The sequence below is a fragment of the Acanthaster planci genome, linkage group LG02 (assembly GCF_054643075.1).
Source record: "Acanthaster planci isolate LZ-2023a linkage group LG02, COTS_SCS, whole genome shotgun sequence".
NCBI lineage: Eukaryota > Metazoa > Echinodermata > Asteroidea > Valvatida > Acanthasteridae > Acanthaster > Acanthaster planci.
The window spans coordinates 10,261,965-10,282,291 of NC_141778.1; the positions used below are offsets into that span (position 1 = coordinate 10,261,965).

A 20,327-nucleotide genomic window follows, 5' to 3' on the forward strand; every position below is an offset into this window, starting at 1 on the left:
GTGCCGAGACAGAGAAAAGATCCGAGTTGACATTTATTTGCAGTTTTTGTGCCCCGCCAGCGGAACTTGAAACAGCTAACTCATATTTAAGGGGCCTGACTCGTCACAAAGAAGGCAAAGGTATTACACTTGCTACAAAGATTACGGCTATTGCTCAACATGTATAGGCAGACGGCATTCCCTACCACAGCAGATAAGCCTCAACATGGAGGGAGCCAGGGCGGTCTGAACCTCCTCACTTGAACACAACTGAGGATACACAGAATAGAAGACCCACCCTTGGTCTTATTGTAACCATTTTATGAGTGTGGAAGGCATGGGTTAAGATTTCTTGTCACATGTGGGGGACGGATGATTTCTGACGGCTCCGCTCGGCCTCCATCCCAGGTAAGACTGTGACGTTGGAAAGTTTGCCGTCTGTGGTTCATGCTAAGGGTGCGCAGAGTCAGTGACTTGAAAAGTGTGTGGGGTGATTGTATTGGTCATTCCCCTGTTAAAGTGTGTGTGTATGGGGGGTATCCCCTCCATTCTCCCGGAATCTCCGCCCATGGTGGAAGCTAAAGTTCAAGTACGGAAATCTAGGTACTACAACTCCATTCATTCTGGTTAGCGATATGTGTTTTCTCTACTTTCTTGAACCTTTCCAAAACGGTTCCGAATTCCCGAACTAATACGGATTGAAAGTTATCCCTATTTATCTTGAAACCTGCACAAATTACTGCTTCACTTAGGCTACCCCTAGCTGCAACCCAGAACTTGCATAAGGCAAATAAAACAGGGATAGTTGACGTCGACGTCGCACAGAATGAACCGTGTGATCGTCCCTTTAACTCGAAATCCATGACTGTCTTGGGCAGAATTCATTCGTTCACGCTTTTTCCAGTGCTTATAGCGCCTTACGTTTTTGAAAGAAAAGCACATTGCAAGGTTGCTCCCTGAAAGGTGTCAACTGAGCATGAATTCATATTCGGCGCAGTTTTTATATCCATAAATTGCTTCCATGTTAATGTCACTTATGCATATTTTTTCTTTATTTTTACCAATAACCTCAGGTCAAAGTTGACTGCACAATGATATTAAAACCCAGAGTGAAAGTAATTACCATTAATCATAACCAAAGCCCACGTTTCCTCGCTGGCCTTGGCAGTTTCCTCTTTGGCCCTGGCAATTAACGTTGTTTGCATGTTCTGTAAAGGAGGAGAAAATACAGAAGAACATATCTTGTTGGTGAAGAGGGGTACCTCGGTCCCAGACAACTCTGGCAACACTGACCCCGGATGGAACCAACCTAGATATACAGTCATACATTTTTATATTACACATATCTGATTGGCCATTACTTGACAATACTACCTCAAACCTTGGCTCATTATTACATAATTACGCTTCAGTTTCTGCTTGAAACCTGTTCCCCAACAGCCCTACACCAAGTGCCCTACAACTACGTAAAGAGCTAAGCAATGAATGTAAGTTGCTTAACGCATATTCACAGGCAAAGTACACTCTGCCTTATAGACGCCATTAAAAATCTGTACTCTTAAAAATAAAATCCATCCAATAACAGAAAATAAATCAAACTGTCAAGAAATTGTATGGAACGTGGCATACCTAAAAAGCCCCTTTCATAGCTGAATCCACCTGTAATCAAGCAAAACAGGCTTCATGGAAATTAAAAATGCATTTCAAAAAGAAAGAAACCTGTCGTGAGTGTGTAAAGTTGCAGTGTAACCCGACAGGGTTTGGTGAGGGGTGGGCGGCAACTGTACAAGACATAAGCCAACAAACTAGAAACATTTGCCCCCGATATTCAGTAGAGAAGATTTCAAAACAGACGCCGTACTTCAGACACAATATGCTGGTATCATTAAGATCCAAGTATTGAAAAGCTCTCTGCAGTCAGAAAGGAAAAGAATAATTTCTCTAAAATGCAGCCACTAGAAGTATTTTTCATTTATTGACTTCCACATATAAACGCAAATGTGGCAGGTTCTGTGGGATTGACAAACTCAAATGAAACGCTTTTCAGACTAGAGCAACATGGAACACAAAGCGATTGAGAATAAGGTTCACCACAAGATTTTAAATAATTCACACTTGTGAGGTATCTACCCAAAGAAGGATATTATAAGGGCGAGCAATAACATGAACTATTTGACCAAAACCCTGGAACAATTCAAGTACACAGAGCGTGCAAAGTTGACAACTTGCTAGTAGAACAAATAGCGGTCACGATTTCCTGAAATATGTTAAGTTAATTAATAAAAAAACTCCTGTTCTGCAACAGACCTCAGAAATCATAGCAGCCCGATCACTGGAATCGAAACAGGAAATTCCAACGATTAACATGATTCAAGGTGACAAAAGTAGTAATTATATGACACAGTGCCCTGAAACATCCTATGTCATGCTTCGAATTCCAGGAAATAAGAAAAAAATACTAGTGAATGAAAAACCGTAACACTCATTTTAAATCACTTTAAATTTCGAAATCTTCCTATCAATCCGTATCTGGGATCCACAAAAACATCTAAACATTTCTTCAGATACATATTTGTAACCCACTTCGCTGCTGACCAAACTGCAAATCAAACTGATTCATGGGTTCAAGAGCCATATCCGATTGTTAAATATATATGTTGTAAAATATTAATATTAAAATTAAACGGTAACATTATAAATAACTCACAATCCGAAAATTTGGAAGTAATACCTAAACTCTAGTACGATTTTGCAATGAATTCCTACAAAGGCAAACTAATGTGCTGCGCTGTGTCCCTACTTCGAGGCCACGAAAGACGTAAAAACACTCATTTTCATCTTGGAATAAATGTTACACTAAACGCATTAGTATTTTTGTCTTTTCTCACAATAGAATCAAAGAATAACTAGAGGTGGATTCTTACATCAGCCAATCTGCAAAAACGGCATATGCACTAGGAAAGTGAGTGGTATAGCAACTTGAGATGCAATTCAGGCTTTGCAGAAACATGCTGTCTCCCGAGAAAGAAGTGACAGCCCTCAATATTATCACCAGATGTACCTTTTTTCAGCAGATTGAACATGGTGTCTATGAAATGTAACTAAATCTATATGAACCAGATATACTTTTTTCAGCAGATTGAACATGGTGTCTATGAAATGTAACTAAATCTATATGAACCAGATGTACCTTTTTACAGCAGATTGAACATGGTGTCTATGTAATGTAACTAAATCTATATGAACCAGATGTACCTTTTTACAGCAGATTGAACATGGTGTCTATGAAATGTAACTAAATCTATATGAACCAGATATACTTTTTTCAGCAGATTGAACATGGTGTCTATGAAATGTAACTAAATCTATATGAACCAGATGTACCTTTTTTCAGCAGATTGAACATGGTGTCTATGAAATGTAACTAAATCTATATGAACCAGATATACTTTTTTTCAGCAGATTGAACATGGTGTCTATGAAATGTAACTAAATCTATATGAACCAGATGTACCTTTTTTCAGCAGATTGAACATGGTGTCTATGAAATGTAACTAAATCTACATGAACCAGATGTACCTTTTTCAGCAGATTGAACATGGTGTCTATGAAATGTAACTAAATCTACATGAACCAGATGTACCTTTTTTCAGCAGATTGAACATGGTGTCTATGAAATGTAACTAAATCTATATGAACCAGAAGTACCTTTTTTCAGCAGATTGAACATGGTGTCTATGAAATGTAACTAAATCTATATGAACCAGATATACTTTTTTCAGCAGATTGAACATGGTGCTTTATTCCATTACTAAATATTTAATAATAACCCACTTTGAAACGTGCAAACAAGATTTTTTTCTTTTTCGTTCCTTCTTTTAACAAATGCTCTTCAAACATTTCAGAAATCAAGCTGTTTGTCTGCCGTAGAATGAATGACGCGAAGCCTTCAAAACGAAATTTTAGCGTTTTTCAAAGAAGTTTATTTTGCAGAATTTTGGACTTTATAAGGGATTAAAAGATGCCAATTCTTTCGTGTCCTAAGTATGATTTGCTTCATGGCTGTTACTGTGGTGTTGTAATGGACATATCCAAATCGGCAGTTGGCCCGGATGACTGTTGGGTATGCGCCGTAGTGGAACCATTTCAGCATCGGTTGGCTTGTCGGGGTGCATTATGGGTAGATGGTATTCCCTACCACAGCAGATGCGTTGCATGTACGGAGACAGGGCCGTGCGAACCTCTTCACGACAAACACAGAACAAGATGAACACGACCACGCCCTGCAACGGAAGCAACCGATTGCAACGCACCAATCTATAATTTGGTTATGCTGACTCAAGATATCACAGTGCACTGTTGAGTCCATCACAGTAATAGATGAACAGGCAAAGTTCCTCGTTGATTAAGACTGGTTGACTTGTGATGGAGTTGAGTATAGCCTGAACATAAGATCTTTAAAACTGAAACTGCCACTCCCCCACTCCAATTTTCACCCTGACATCTTGTTTAATCGATTAAATAACCATACTGCAGAACAGGGTTGGTTAAAGAGAGGGCACAGTTTTGCAACTCCTAACATAATAACAATTTGTCACCCACCTGGAAGGAGTTGGCCAGACAGAAGATGAGCTGGAAGGCGAATGCCGCCTCGTTGATGACCAGGAACCCAAAACACCACGTCAAACCCAAGAGGACAGAGATACCCACAGCATTCTGGAGGCGTTTGGAGATCTGCTGGGAGCGTGATATCTCTTCGACCTTCAGGAGACTACGCATGACCAAGACGAAAGTGACGATGTTATGGATGAGGATGAGACCGATGGGGGTAAGGAGACCGATGTACAACACAAGATCAGGTCGCAGGAAACAGCTAAAAGAAAAAAGCAACAGGCATTCCAAATATTTATGATCACACTGTTATAGAAGTGATTATTCAGACGGACGTCGCCCTATTTTCATCTCGATGTTTCCTTGTGACGTAAGCAAATCCAAGATAACATGGATAAAGAGATGGCGCTGTAGCACAACCCTCTTATTTTATTAAAAGATTAACTTACTAATGGTCGTTGATATAGTGATGTGTCGCTGCTGCTAACGTGATTGTCAATACTATCAGCGGTGATCCTAAAAAAGAATGGAAGCCGCGGCAGAGTGAAGATTACTTTCACCTACATTGCGTCCTCACATAATTCAGAATAATACTCTCATCATGGGATAGGACAAGGAAATGTGTGGCGTTCATCAACGACTTACCCCAAGCAACGAGGCTCGCCTTTAGCATGTATCGACGAGTGTCTTCTGGAAAGACCTTCACTGTGCTGACGTACATGTTCCTAGCTTCAACAGCCATCCACATCATAGTGGTCAGGGTCAAGTAGTGGAGTAAAGCACCAACAAACACACAACCACCTCCAGATCCCTGAAAACGAAGAGCATCTGTTAGCAAACACTACAGTGCACTATTTTGATGGAATGTTAAGGATTCAGTGCATTAGTATGATTGGCGTTTAGGTTTCAACACAAATAGAAAAACGATAAAATCTGTTTCTTTAAAATTTCGAGTGAAACCTGACATAATCCCTTTGGACTACATGTGTTATAGTGGTGACGGACGCATACCTTCAGGCAGCAGATATGAAGACATTGTAGTAATTGCTCACCTTAGCATTGTCAACACCAGTCAAGAAAATGATATACAACATCAGCAAGGAGAAGCAGAAATGGATGAAAATCTGTCGGGATTTCCTTTTTCGCAGTTTCCTAAACACAAGAATAAAAACAATGACAAGTCACAGCTCCAGCGTCACTCAGCCAGTAGTAGACAACATTAGCCTAAGAAAAACATGTCAACATGATTTGCTTTGCTTCTCTCACCTGATAGTGAGGTAAATGACCATCGTTATAGTCAGAGCTATGATGGACAAAACACAGCCGACCTGACTGATGATATCAAGCGCTTTCTTAGGACTCCGATCTCCATCATCTGGTGCTTGGCCCTTCACGTCCTTTAAACAAACAAAATATGAAAATTCGCGAATGTAATGCCAATGCTTCAATTTAGTCATGATGCTCTCTGTCTAAATTTCTAAAATCGTATAAGAATTCTTTTTTTCATTTAAAGTGCGCACCACAAGGATGGCAAAGTTGGTGGCGTGGGTGCAGTTACACTTGACTCTGTCATTGGTCGCTTCAACAAGCTCGCATCCAGCCGTTGTCCAATCACCAATTCCGTCTTCAAGCTCAAAGTTCCACGTCACGCAATGGACACTGCTTGATTCCTCCTGATTTTGGAAACCAAAAGATGTACAAATTGACAACACTGGAATGAAATTGTGTTCTCAATGTGACTGTTTATTCAATATAAGCAATGTGAGATGGATCTCCATGGAATGATGGAAATCGATGACGTGGAAATTGGACGGAACGGAAAGCTGCATGGGGAATTAAAAACGTGTCGGGAAAGGAAATTTTAAAAAACACGAATTGCAATCTGTAGAATAGTGGGAAATTACTTTGATATTTTCTGTATGTAAGTTAATAGCTGTCCATCCTTTTAGAAGAGTACAACTTTGCCCGTGTTTACTTTAGCAGGGTTCCCCTGTCTTGAAGCCCCACTCCCCATGTAGTGTACATAAACTATGAGGAGGAGTTCATTCAGCAGACCAACACCACAGAGACAGGTCACACAATAGCCCTGCTCCTCAATACACACTCATCCTTGCAAGTGTCTGATCCTCTTTTGGTAAGTTCATCACTTCTCATCACTTTTTTTATGTATGTTATTTAAGGTAAATTATCGACACTTTTAATCATGGTTATAATGTGGAGTTTAATTCCTTTTATTATTTAGTCCTTTATAAGTAAGTTAGTTTCCCCAGGTTAATGACTTTTCTTACCACAATTTTCGTACACGCAGCGTCAGGATCTTATAACTTTAACCTGTTAACTTTTGGCAGCTGTTAAGTTTTTTACAGTGTACATGTATTGCTTTGACTTAATTTTACTCTTTAAGGCCATTTAATTCTAATTTTTGCGTCTGTTTTTTACATAACTGCAATGGTTAGTTTTTATAACGAAAGTCGCTTACTAAACCGTTTTTCGCCGTTACAAATGCACTAAATGTCTCTAAGGCCTCCGCTTTGATTACTAATTAATACTGGTAAGTTATTTCACTAATCACCTTAAATGCAATGACGAGAGGCTCAGTGAGATTGATAAGTTCGACATTTTCCACAGTCAGTGAGACGACGGATCCAGCGACCTTACGAGTCGAGTTATTCTCTCCTCGGTACTTTCTGAGTGAAGCAGACTGGAACAAGGTGTCATCTGCGTAGATCAGGAAACTTGCTTGGAGCTGGCCAGAGGTTTTGTTGGCTGCATTTGAAAGAATTGACCCCAGAAAATAAATGAGCCTTCCCCTTACATATTTAATATGCACCGTGAGGTATTTAATTAATGCTTGTGATATCAAAAACTCTAATTATAGTATTGAAGATCTCGATCAAACATATATTAAGGGTCACAGAGTGGAATTATTGCAGCCTTTAACACTAGCAAGGACCAGGAACTCAACTGTGACAATTCTACTTCTCTCGACTATGTATTTCTTGTACACGGTAAGAAAAAACCAACCAGCTGTGAAGGAAGACCAGAGTGTACACCGTTATTTGCATTTAACCTAGGCCATAAATAAAGCTGGGTGATTTTCATACTTTACCATTTGGTGATTGTAACAAGCCAATGATGTTGCTAGGTAATTGAGCTGAAGCTAAGACATCAAGGTCCTTTGGTATCACGGTGGAATGTAATGTCTTGACATCGCTACCAGCAAGAAGTCCCTGTCTGGGATCCAGTGTAGTGGACTGTTTCACAGACACGAAACTAAGTCCTTCAGTTGCCAGCGTGGGATCCAGACTGATTGCCTCGACGTGGATGGAGTCCTGTCGTATACTGACCTGCCCTTCCTGCTGAAGAGTCAAAGAGATTTGGGCTTCTACGGACTGGACGATGGCCGAGGAGCTTTCGGCATCAATTTTGGTGGGTTGCGACTCGGTATCGGTAGTTCTCCCCACAGTCAGGATGACATTGCTGACAGTTTCAAGCACAAGCTCGGCCACCTGATACAAAAATCAGGATTTCCAAAAAGTCACAGTTTACATCATCCTACAAAATTGAAAGGCCGAAGTTCTCTCTATTGAATAGATACCATGTACCTTTATATTTCCTGATCCTGCTTCGGCGATATTCTCCAAAATCCTGGAGACTGATTCAAAATCTTGTGCATCCTCAGTCGACTTTGAAGTCTGACTGGCCAGAAACCCAGCTACTTCAACTGCGTTAGCCTTGCTAACCTCCACCTGTCAGGAAGACACTACAGTTCATAAATAGAAATAAGAACTCCATGAGTTAAAATTGTGAAATTTGTTGCAACTGGGATAAAATTAAGAAATCTGAATATAAAAGTTACCTCAACAACGTTTTCAAGAGAGACTTCTTTCTCTACTTCACCACAGCTTTGATTTGCGTACTCCTCCCAACGAAAGTACAAGGGGGCTTTTTCCATCAAACAGTTCCTTACAGCAACAGGCTGGCCAGCTTTACGGGAGATTTATAGAAAAAGTCAACATTCTACGGGTAAATGAATGACTAAAACTGATTGACCGATTTTCAAACTAACTGTACAAGTACAATTTGAAGACAAACAGTGCTGGCAATGATCGTTATAAAAGTGGCAACAGTGTCTAAACTCGTGGTGTCGACATTCAAAGAAAGACTGGATCTGAACACATTAAAACTGCTTTGAATTCCCCTTCCTGGAATGTTCAGTTTCATATATTCATATATACACTTGCCAAAAACACCATCATTAAGAAGAAAAAGCAAGGGGTGGACAGAGTAACGAAAAAGGTGTGTAGAAAAGTACCAAGATCTAGTTGAACAAGAACATCTGTACTGTGGAGAGGTAAGCAAAATTACGGATTTTAATCAAACCATTTGCCGTCGTCAGTGCGCATCGCTTCACAGACTTGGTCACTGATCCGGCTACTGCCGCCGGCCATCGCAATCCATCACTGGTGTTGTGGGCTGGACACTGACCTGCAACCGTTGAAACATATTAAAACTATTAATAATGTATACGCATTGTTATCCTCTGACAACCACAAAAGAACCAAACAGCCAAACAAGCCAGCTTAAACAAGTTGAAGGACGCTAAGCATTTTTTAAAACTTGCATAATATATGGTCTCACCTTCCACGACCACAAAGAAAAAACACTCCAGGGGCAAATCATCTTCTGCAAACCACTGCTGATAGCTGACACGGTAGGTTCCTATCGGTAATGTCATCCCAGGGCTGTAGTTTGAGGCGAAGTTGGTTTCTCCCTTCCATCCGGTCACAACCGGTTCTGACCAGCTTACGCTGGTTGTTGTTGAACCGGGACTTGCAGACTTGGTGATATTAGCAGGGCAGACCAGATCCACAACTGGGGAAAACCGAACGTTGATTGACCGAAGACCGAACTATCAACACCTATCCATCACACAGGTTTTTCAATTTCATCCTTGTACTCTATAGAACATTCCACAAAGACTAAGAATTGCACAGATAAACAAATACACAAACCTGTAACTGTAACAGTGAATGCGCAAACATTCCTGTTCTCAGACATATCCCTGGCGGTGTATCTCACCGTGGTGTCTCCTACAGCAAAGGACCCGTTACCGGCTCGGTTGCATTCACTAAAAGTGGTTGGTGAGCAGTTGAATGTCACACTGACATCTTGACCGGAGTTGTCAGTAAGGATTGGAGGAATCCATGAGTGGGTCACCAGCTGGGAGGATGAAGTGACAGGAATGATGACGTCATCTGGACAGCCAGATACCTTCGGAGGTTCGTCATCTAAGAAAGTTGACACGCATTCAGTATAATAATATTGTTAGGCACTGTGTCAAAATATGATTGGAGGGATTTCTGTTAAATGTAGGATGGAATAGTGAATTGTTCAGTTCTTTAAACAGAAGCACTTATGCCTGGCCTGCAATGTGTGAAAAAAAACTGTCCATACCTTTTTTGTTCCATTCAAACAAGACTCCTCTAATAGCTTTTTGGGGGTAAAAACAACCTCAAACCTTAACTGTTAACACATAAAAGGACAACAGCATGTTCCTTAATAATTGAACTTTACGATTAACGACAGTATGGCTTTCGACTTAAATCAGCAATAGTCTTTTACATAGTCTCAATAAGTGTTTGGGGTAGTTTGCTGACACCTGATGAGCGACGCAAAGGTTTAGGAGAGTCCTTTGAGACTGTGGTCAAAGCTGATTTCGCCTAACTTTCTTTGACCATGGGAGATTCTTATGTCTGATGCTTCTCCAATAGGGAAGATTGTGTGCCCTTTTCCGGAGTAGGCTCTGCGGGAAGGGTTACGCCTGGAAGAAATGGGTGTGTATCACGATGATTTGGAAACAGATCTGATCTCCTCATTTGTCTACGTGCATACGACATATTACGACATATGACTTTGGTGCTGTTCGCTCAGCAACCGTTGCTGTCCACCAAGTCTCCTTCTGGCGAAAGTCTTTCACCAAAACCTCCTCCCCTTTGTAAAACTCATAAAGCTGTGCTTGCTTGTTATGCTGTAACTTTTGACTGCTTTGCATATTGGTTACTCTCCTCTCGGTGTCTGGGCGTAGCAAGAACAAGCGAGTACGCAGTTCACGTCCCAGCAACAAACTTGCAGGGGTGGGACCTGTCGTGCGTTTGGTGGTGCAGTAGGTCAATACGTCGTGGCCATTTGTTTTGTGTGAAGTCAACGTGAATTCTGTGCCATGAAGAACTGGGCCACACCCAGGGCATTAAAAGGTGCAACCGGTGGAAGGTGCCTTGACCGTTGAGAGTTGGCATGTACAGAACCAAACAGTCTGTTCAATGTGTCGATCAATATTTTGCCACCAGATATAGCTTCTTGCTATCTCTTTCATTCTGACCATACCTGGGTGAGCAATGCGCAGTTTGTCCAAGATGTCCTTCTGATACTTGTGCGGTATCACAACTCTCATACCCCACAGCAGACAGTCTTATTCCGTGGACAACTCATGTCGACGACTGAAGAAAGACTTAAGTCGTTCATCCTCCACTTTAGCCGGCCAACCCCTCCTGGTATACTCCAACACGCGTGCCAGGACTGGGTCTGTCCTGGTATAATGCGAAATCGTCTTCATCATCTTCCATAGCTGGTATTGGAAAACGTGAAAGCGCAGCGGTGAACTCATCCTGTGAGGTCTGGATAAATTTCAGGTCGTAGTCGAATGCTGACAGCACTACAGCCCATCGTTGCAGGCGTTGTGAGTTGGAATCGCAGTCTTGGGACCAAGAATGCACTCCAGTGGCTTGTGATCTGTTCGTATGGTGAATTTCCGCCCGTATAGGTATGTACGGAAACGTTACAGACCAAACATGATTGCTAAGGCCTCCTTGTCCAATTGCGACGAGCATAACCATGTTCTCATGTTCGTTGGGAAAACGCGATGCACAGGCCACTGGATAACGTGAACAATCTGCATGACTGCATGGGTCGTAGCGTGCGAGGAGCTTATCTGAAGTGACAGCTTCCTTCACTGCATCAAATGCAAGGGAGCACCTGTCAGTCGACTGCCAGGGCCGACCTCCCAGCTTTTCATTCAGTGGGTGGATCATGGTCGATAGATTGGGGAGACATTGTGCCTGAAAGTTCACCATACCCAACCATGAGCTAAGCTCCGTCACGTTCTGCGGAGTTGGAGCCTGGCGTATGGCGTCTGCCTTGTCATCAGTTGGTCGAATCACTTTGGCAGAGATACAACGTCCCATGTAGATGACACTCTCCTGCATGAAGTGGCACGTTTTTACACGTAAGCCAAACTTCCTTAATCTTTGGAAGACATTTCTTACATTCCGGAGATATTCCTCGTGGTTCTTGCCGGTTACCAGCACTAGGACTTGCTCAATGAATGGTTACCAGATTGCAGGACTTGTGGAGATACCGAATGGCAAGCGTATGTAACGATACTGTCCCTTGTAAGTGTTGATGGAGATGTACTCCTGGGATTTCTTGTCCAGAAGCATCTGCTGGTATGCACATTTCAAGTTAATTTTGGAGAATTTCTCACCTCCAGCCAGATTGCTGAATACTTCTTCTAAAGGAGGTATGGGGTATTGGTCAGCGTGGATTGACTGGCCGAGCCTTCTGGAAAACTGGGATCCCGTCGTCCTTGACAGAGTTGCCTTCATTCCGCGTACAGTGCCAAATGCCGACTGGAAAATGTCTGCATACTCTCGTTTCAGCTCGGCAATCGGGTGAGACTTGACTCGATACTGACCCTGAGAGAGCAGATTGACCCAGTCCAGCTTTAAGATTGTTAACCAGTCTCTGCCCAGCAAGGGAGGTGCATGTTTGTTCCTGTCAATGGTAATCAAAGGCAGTTCTGCCTGCTGTTCGCTGTACTGGACCTTGACTTGCAATAGAGGGATCCCAAAACGACGCTTTCAGTGTCGATCTGCGCACTTCTGCGTTTGAAAACGAGGCCGTATGTGTCAGCTTCAATTCTTAATACAATCAGACGATTGAAAGTAAGGAGTTGAGACACAAAATACACAAAGGTATGTTAAATTCAGATTTTTTAGGCTGCAAATTTTTGTTGAAGAGTTCTTGAGAATGACTCAACACATGAAATCAGAAGAAAAAACAATGGCAATTTACCGCGAACTAACGTACCTGCGATGGCCGTGTATCTTGTGCAATGGGCGTGGTTTAAATTGAAGTGGTATCACACTTACGAACCGGATACTGCATGTACTGTGTCGACTCCGCGGGCGCACGACGAAGTTCAACACAGAGAGCCTCGGTTTCGATGCGGATATGCGCAGGCATCGCTAATATGAAATCCATCTATTGTCCCACAATTCTTAACGGGGGTCCAGAGTAAGCGTGCAGGACACGATTTAACGGTTGCAGTGGAATGCGCCCCCAAATCTGTGATAGTCCTCCTGGCTCCTGCAGCAACACCGGTGTCCAGTTCCATTTGTATTGGATTTGTAATGTTTGCTATCCAAACAGGGACCTTGATGGTTGAGCTACGTTTGTGCGCGTGCATCTCAGCTCGCGTGTCCTCAGACTTGGTTCGGGGCTGCTCGTCCGCATGTGAGGAAACCGAGAAAACTTAGTCCACAAAGTCACCATTGTCATGCGAAACACCACTGGCAAGCGTGTTTTGATCATGATCGGTATCTTTTACGTAACTAACACGCCCTTTTTGTTTAGTGCCTGGTTGGGAGACGTGTTTCACAGTTGGCGTAGTTGCAGAGTCTGATCTGGCCCTGGACCTGCATTATGTCTGCAAATGTCCCACCTTCTTGTATTTGTAGCATGTTGCCCATTGTATCTGAACTTATCGCAATTTTGATTGCTCAATCCACAACGGTCACAGGGTTTTCTACTACTCTGCGAAAGTCTTTGCTTCTGTCTTTTAGGTTCCCCCTTGAGGCGTGAGGAAAACACTCAGTTCAATGGTTTACTTTTTGTGGTGCGTATGTGGCGTACACTCTTTGCAGCCGCCTCCTCTGCCAGAGTGTCGGAAACTGTAGTTGCGTGTCGACAGTTTCTTTTGAATGCTCTCCAACTGCAGACCACAGTTAAATCTATCGCGTAAACTGTCCTGAAGTTGGTTCCCTGGAAAATCACAGTACACCACCAACTTCTTCAAATGGGCAGCATAGTCACAAATGGACTGGCCTGGCAAGTGCTTGGCATTATGAAATCTGAACCGTTCTCCAACTGCCAGTCTTTTTGGGCTTGCACTGTCCCTTCAACAGACTGCAAAATTCTGCAAAAGTCTTCTCTTTCGGCTGTTGTGGAAAGGCAAGGTCTTTCAGTGTCTTATACACTGTGCTCCCGATGCTTTATATCTACGGCAATGAAATACTGTTCAATCTTTGTCAAAATATGTGTCTATATTGCCGTCCTTACGGTTGAACCCCTCAAACACTATCATCTGAAAATTCTCCATTATTTATCATGACAGTAAACAACCCGATCTCACGTACGTGCGTGAAACATAAATGGCGCCGTACAGTTGCCTGGAACGTGAGTTCCTACGTGCCGTGTGGAAGTACCACTCACCAGCAATCCTTATGAGGCCTTCTTTATCACCGAATGTCGAACTAAGTCCTTAAATCCTCGTTGCAAATGTTGCGTTTGTATGTTGGGAGATTTTGGGAGCAATAAATGAGGACATGGAGAAGTTCTGGCTAAACGTTTCTGAGGCATATATTACACACATCACAAACGGCACAGGCCCCGAGGCCTTACATCATTATCCCGAAATACACATTAGACTGGCTGTCCATACATTAAACTGGCTGCATACACTACACTCTGAACATTCTTACCTTTAACAGTTACAGAGAACTGACACTGAGACTCCGTTTCTAGAATCCTGTTTGTAACCAGTGTGGTCCCAATGTCAAAGCGTTGTCCCTGATCGTGATCGCTAATGACGGTGACACTTTGGTCGACGCCACTGAAGCTAAGAGCGGGTGGGCTCCAAAACACATATGCGAAGTTGTTAAGATTTGCAGATACGGTGATATTCTCTGGGCAAATGATGTTCACCCCTAAGATTTGGAAGCAAAATACCCGTTTTATCATTAGCAGTGACAAGACAATCATTAAGTGGAAACCATGTGGAGGTAGACATGGAAAACAAACATACAAACAAAATAAAAACGACAACAAAGTAAATAAATGCATCAAAGACTGACATGCCTTTGTACATTGAAGTTGTAGGGATTCATCTGGAGTACACTTGGGCATCAAAAAGTTTTGATCATTAATTTTATGAAGTTGCTTTATATCAGCAACTTGAACACGTATAGCATGTGTTCTGGGAAATTTTCAGCAGTACATAAAGTTGATAAACAAATGTGTGTGCGGAAACTCTAGGTAAACAGGCAGGGCCGTTGAAGCAAGCCTGCAAGAGCTAGCTAGCCAACCAGCGGACCAATAGCCGACTGCTTGACTCCAAACCACCCTAAAAATGCTCGTTTTGGGAGGGAACATTTCATTGCCACTTGAGGTTGATCAGTTTTTACAGGAACTTCAGTTTGTGATTAGAAATGAATTTGAAAACAAAAGGTAAAATACTCACCAGTCACAGTTACAAAGAAATCGCATGATCTCGTCTTTCCTCCTTGGCTTAACGTTGTGTGTTTTACCTTGGTGATGTTCCCAACAGGGAACAAGTCACCAGGCTGATGGCTGGCGTATTGCAATACTAAATGTAAAGCTGATCTGTTCAACGCAGGCCACGAAACCGAGATAAATCTGCTTTTGGCGTCAGCTAAACAACTGATGTTACTTGAGCAACCTGTTATCTGGAAAATTGATGCTGAAAAAATGCACAAATGAACCTTGTTTACTGCGATTATCTGAACCAATTCACCCAAAAGATGCGTCCAAGGCCTCGGTGCAATTCCCAATGATAAAGGCCTGTGAAGTCCCCTGAATGGTAGACTGTGGCATGTTGGTGGTTTTTTAGCCCACAAAGTTAAATGTTCGAAAATGATCAAATGACGAGAACTTAGGTCGTGTCCGACACGGGCTTTCAGAGCTCCAGGTAGGTGTATTGTCGCTGCATCTCCGCGTATTTCCAATGGAGTTAAGACCTAGACTCTAGACAAAAGATTCAAATGCAGCCTTGGGCAAAAAATGTTTCTAGTCATCGCAGATGCCACCGTAGGCCTGTGCGTAGATAAAAAAAAGTTTTTGTATTTGATATCCACAAGCTGCCAAACTTGCTTGATCGGCTAGACTCCTGCTACTGCGTAATTTTAACGTGTTTTGGGGGTACATTTGAGAAATACGTACAGTAAATTAGAGGAGTCCTTCTAGGCACCCATACATTTCGTTGGGCACTCTTTTTCAGATGACGTCGTTTCTGTATTACACATTTGCATCTAGGAACCATACAAAGGAGTTGGTCTTAACGGTAGTTTACACAGTGAAGGTCTAGTAATTATATTGCATAATGAACAAACAACATCCGTGGGGTCAGGGTGGGAAACAGGCATGACAGGTTTTCATTCCCTTTAAAAAGAGCAGCAGTTTTCAACAGCTAGGAATAATCAGTGAATTTACCTTGGAGTAATGCGCCTCCTCGACAATGTATAGCATTGCGGATTCATGAATTCATCAGCCCCTGACAAGGAACCGGACACTGTTTTTTGGTCTTAAAACTTGAAGCTGTGAGCAGTACTGACAAGCTGTTTGCCCTTACAGGATTTGGTTACGTGTACTCACCTCTACATCCAATAAGTTCAATTCGCATTGAGGGCCAGATATGGTAAGCCGTTGGTCTGATGCGGATATACCGTGCGTAGATCGGTTTCTTAAACAAGCTTTTCACTGGTGTAGTGAGATCAGTATTGCCTTGGAATGTCTGCCAAAAAAAAAAAAAGGATTGTAGACGATACATGTAGTGCATTCATATCATGGAAACGCAGGTGGTATTCTGTTTAGTGTTCCTGTATTTCCGTGACAAATAAAGAAAGCTAATTAAAACAATGAAACTGAAAGCATGTTCACCATCTGAGCAGTTGCCAAATTACATGCTAAAATGGAAGAAAAAAACGGAGTCGACTGGGAAAATTGAAAAAAAGAGAAAAACTAAAAAAAAAACCTACTCTTTTTCATGGCGACATGGAGCAGGAACCGGGGTGGATATTATGGGGAAAATATTACAAATTCGTTCTCGTGAACCTGACCCCTTTTCTACATTTGTCCCTTTGTGACTCCTTAAAAGTGTTGAGAAAGTGTTGGCGTTTTTTCTCTTGTTTTTTTACCTGAGCTGTAGTTGAAGATGGTTCGCTCACATAAGTCCAGTCAGTCTGACTGTCAGAATACTGAACCTGATACTCGGTCACCCAGTCATTCCAATCACGGGTATTACTAGGGTCAGGGCTGCCTTGTATGATCACTCCTTCAATCTGCACCTGGTGCTGTAGGTCAACTTGAAGCCAGGGGCTTTCTCTGTCGCTATCCGATGGGCACCACCCACCAACGGTCTCGTTGTCTGCTGCTACGTGGTTTAGTCGAGCGTTGTAAGGTTGGCAATTATCATTTGTTTGAATATTGAGTATACTTGAAGCAGTAATCATTGAGTCAGAAATGCTGCCATCTTCCAATCCAAGAGGGTCATCACATATCCCGACGCACACTACAATGATATGAAAGAAAATAAATTGTTAGGATTATGCTTACTGAGGATTTCAAACTGGAACTAAGTCCCAAATCGCTTAAGATTCCGCTAAAAGCGATACAGATGCCATCAATATTTATATCTTCTAATGAAACAAATGTTTCTCAAAGAATTCAGTCCCAGAGGCTGAAAAACTTGTGAAATAACTAGAGATTTTTGTGTTACTTTGTTGAGGCTACGCTTTGGTGCTTATTACACACTTTTGAAGGCAGGGAAAGGAACTAGACCCCCAAATTGTATTTTCCTTATATTTCAAAACAGATGTTTTGCTCCTTTTTAGGGGTGGGGGTGAGAGGGTACCGGTATGGCCCCCTTTGCCCCCCTACATGGATCGTTTAAAGATATCACAACAGTGGCAACTGAGCAATTACCGAGGGGAGACATTCCCAATCCAGTCATTATTCTGATGTAGGTTACAGTTTGATGGCTTTCTGATTCAAATTTATTCAATTTCAAATGGAATTGTAACAATTTCATCATAGCCGTGTGCTTACAACTGAGCTGATTCAGAAAGAATTGCAATACTTTCAAAGGATCAAATGTCCGTTTCGGTGACAACTACATGATTTGCTTGTGTTTTCAAGAAGAAGGGTTCTAAGGTTCAGTTTATATAAAAAAGTATAAAAACGTTTAACTACTGAACTCAGAATAGAGCCTGCTGTTTCCCTTGTTGGCCTCGGCTATTTACAGCAGTGTGACATTTACCGAGTGTATGGAGGCAAAACCAAATCCATGTTTGTTTAGCCACGAGTCAAAATATCGTTTCACTTTCACTTCTGTGTAAGGCACCCTGCTTTGTGAATTCGACCTTTTGTGAGAAAGGCAAGCTTAAATTTGTAAAATTTGTGACAAAAGTAAAAAAGAGGCCATGTACATTATTTGTGCCAAGGAATGAATTGTGCTGAAATATCCTACAAGCAAAAGAGCAGATGTTTTCAAAATGAGTACAGGATCTAAAATCCATCAAAATTATAGCATTTTTCAAGACGACGAAACAGCAAAAAAGGCTTTCCCACGACAGATCCGGGTTTGCATTTTCTATCCTGGAGCAACATCCTCCTGCACTTGGCAATCGGTACTAATTAAAATTGTGTTTAAGAGACCTGGATGGCAGTACGTATATGTTTTAGAGGAAAAGATAAATCATGACGTAAAGCTCATTTTACTTCTCCTTTTTTATAGGTTTGTTTAACGTCGTAAGGTGATGTAGCAAGCGCGAAGATTCATTTTGTAATAAAAGAAATCTACTAAAGTGGTTGACCGTCTAGAGTATGGTGGCCCGTGGGGGGGGACATCACAAATTGTCAATATTGACGCCGTTATTTATGACCAAATTCATGCACGGCGCACTCTTCAGTCACAAATATTGACGCCAATATTTGCGACCAAATTCACGACCCGTTGTATCTCAGGTCGCAAATATTGCCGCAATTTTTCTCCAGCAAGCCAGGTACAGAGAGAAGTTGTACAGCCATAGACACAGCTATTGCTTTCAAACATTGTGCCCCTTACGTTGTGCCAAAACTGCCTAGCCGAATAACGACTTGAAATCACGCCGAAAAAGTAGATCATTGCGCGTGCGCGTGAACTCTACATTTCCGCCTTGCTTGCTAGTCGTGACTATTGACGGAAATATTCGCGACCAAAGAGTAGGTCGTAAATTTGGTCTCAGATATTGACGTCAATACTGATTATTTAAACAGCCCTATTTAAACTACTTAAATCGGGCTTTCATTACAGCTTCCACTTTGTAAACACACGTGCTATACAAGAAGTGAAGGTTTGCATGGTGAAGATAGCAATAGAAACGTTGTTTGCAGTGACACCATGTAATCACCCTCCTTTTGTGAGCAGGTGTGGTTCTGATAAGAGGGTGGGGCTCGACGTTTCGAGCAGCTTGCTGTGTGCGTCTTCCGATGCAAAACACCATACGGCAATTACTGTTTTTCAATCCATAATTTTGTCACTTTCTAAAATCTCTGCCAGCGGGAATGACCTGAGCGATTTCTCCAGGCATTAGACTAAAATACCAGATTCACCACAGCCTCATACATGTGTTTTGAACAAACGGTTTTAATAACGGGGAAGCTTTACGAAGTTGTGGCCTTGTACACCACACGCAGCCTTTGCCAGTTGGCTGCACACTCTATGTTTAGGTCGTAGAGACACACCCGAGGTATGCCACTATTTTCACATCTTCCAGCATTTAATAATAGTATAATATGATATATCACAACACGTCTGAGTTCCAGTAACACATCAGTTTGAACTACTGTGAATAATGATGTTACAATATACAAAAGTGGCTTTCAACATTTGCTTTGACACATATTGAACCTCCTCACAATGAGCAGAACTGAGGATGCATGAGAAGGGCAGACCCACCCAGGTCTTATTATAATCATTTCATGAGTGTTGAAGGTATGGGCGGAGATTTCTTGTCACCTGTGGGGGATGATTCTGTCAGCTCCACGCGCCCTCCATCCCAGGTGAGATCATGACGCTGGAAAGTGTGCATTCAAAGGTGCATATCGTCAGTTATTTGAAAAGTGGTGGATGACTGTGTTGGTCACTCCCGTCAAAAAGTATAGTACCTCCATTCCCTGGGATTTCTGCTTATGGTGAAAGTCATATCAGGTCTTTATGTGCGAAAATCTAGGTACAGCGTTCAACCTTAATTATTCCAGTTGGTGGTATCTAATCTAAACCTTCCCAGTCCTTTGTAAAACGGGTCCGAATCTTCCAGAATCTTCCGGACCAACATAGATTGAACGTCATCCCCATTTTTCGTCCAGCATGCACAAAGTATAAATGCACTTACCCCTCTCTGCAAGCCCGAATTCGCATAAGACGACAACTAAAGCAAATACAGACGTCGCATAGAACGAACTGTGTGATCTATCCTTGCACATGAAATTCATGACTGGGAACAGCTAACGCATTCTTCGGTATTTCTGGCTCTATCGTCTCTTGGAGAGAAACACGTGCAGGGCTGAACCCTGAAAAGTGTTAACTGTGAACAAAATTGATATTCAGCGCCAACTGCTTC

At 42.1% G+C, this 20,327-nt stretch overlaps 1 protein-coding gene across 1 annotated transcript; it reads right to left on the reverse strand.

The window, feature by feature from the left end:
• Positions 1 to 1,003: 1,003 nt before the first annotated feature.
• On the reverse strand, positions 1,004 to 16,713 carry LOC110990964 (adhesion G protein-coupled receptor G7-like). Its single transcript, XM_087133880.1, has 16 exons — positions 16,704 to 16,713; positions 14,412 to 14,636; positions 9,606 to 9,881; positions 9,232 to 9,465; positions 8,974 to 9,078; positions 8,450 to 8,577; positions 8,196 to 8,339; positions 7,700 to 8,099; positions 7,163 to 7,356; positions 6,111 to 6,263; positions 5,857 to 5,987; positions 5,643 to 5,742; positions 5,236 to 5,401; positions 5,040 to 5,106; positions 4,582 to 4,852; positions 1,004 to 4,262 (listed from the first exon to the last, which is right to left on the reverse strand). The coding sequence occupies exons 1-16, from the start codon at positions 16,711 to 16,713 to the stop codon at positions 4,020 to 4,022; spliced, it is 2,847 nt and encodes a 948-aa protein (XP_086990006.1). The 3' UTR covers positions 1,004 to 4,019.
• Between the last annotated feature and the right edge of the window lie 3,614 nt (positions 16,714 to 20,327).

Coding starts and splice junctions, on each gene's coding strand:
- LOC110990964 (XM_087133880.1), bottom strand. Junction 9,882..14,411: donor GTTCTCTGTAACTGTTAAAG/GTAAGAATGTTC, acceptor CAACTTTCTTAG/ATGACGAACCTCCGAAGGTA. Junction 9,079..9,231: donor TTTCTTTGTGGTCGTGGAAG/GTGAGACCATAT, acceptor CAACGGTTGCAG/GTCAGTGTCCAGCCCACAAC.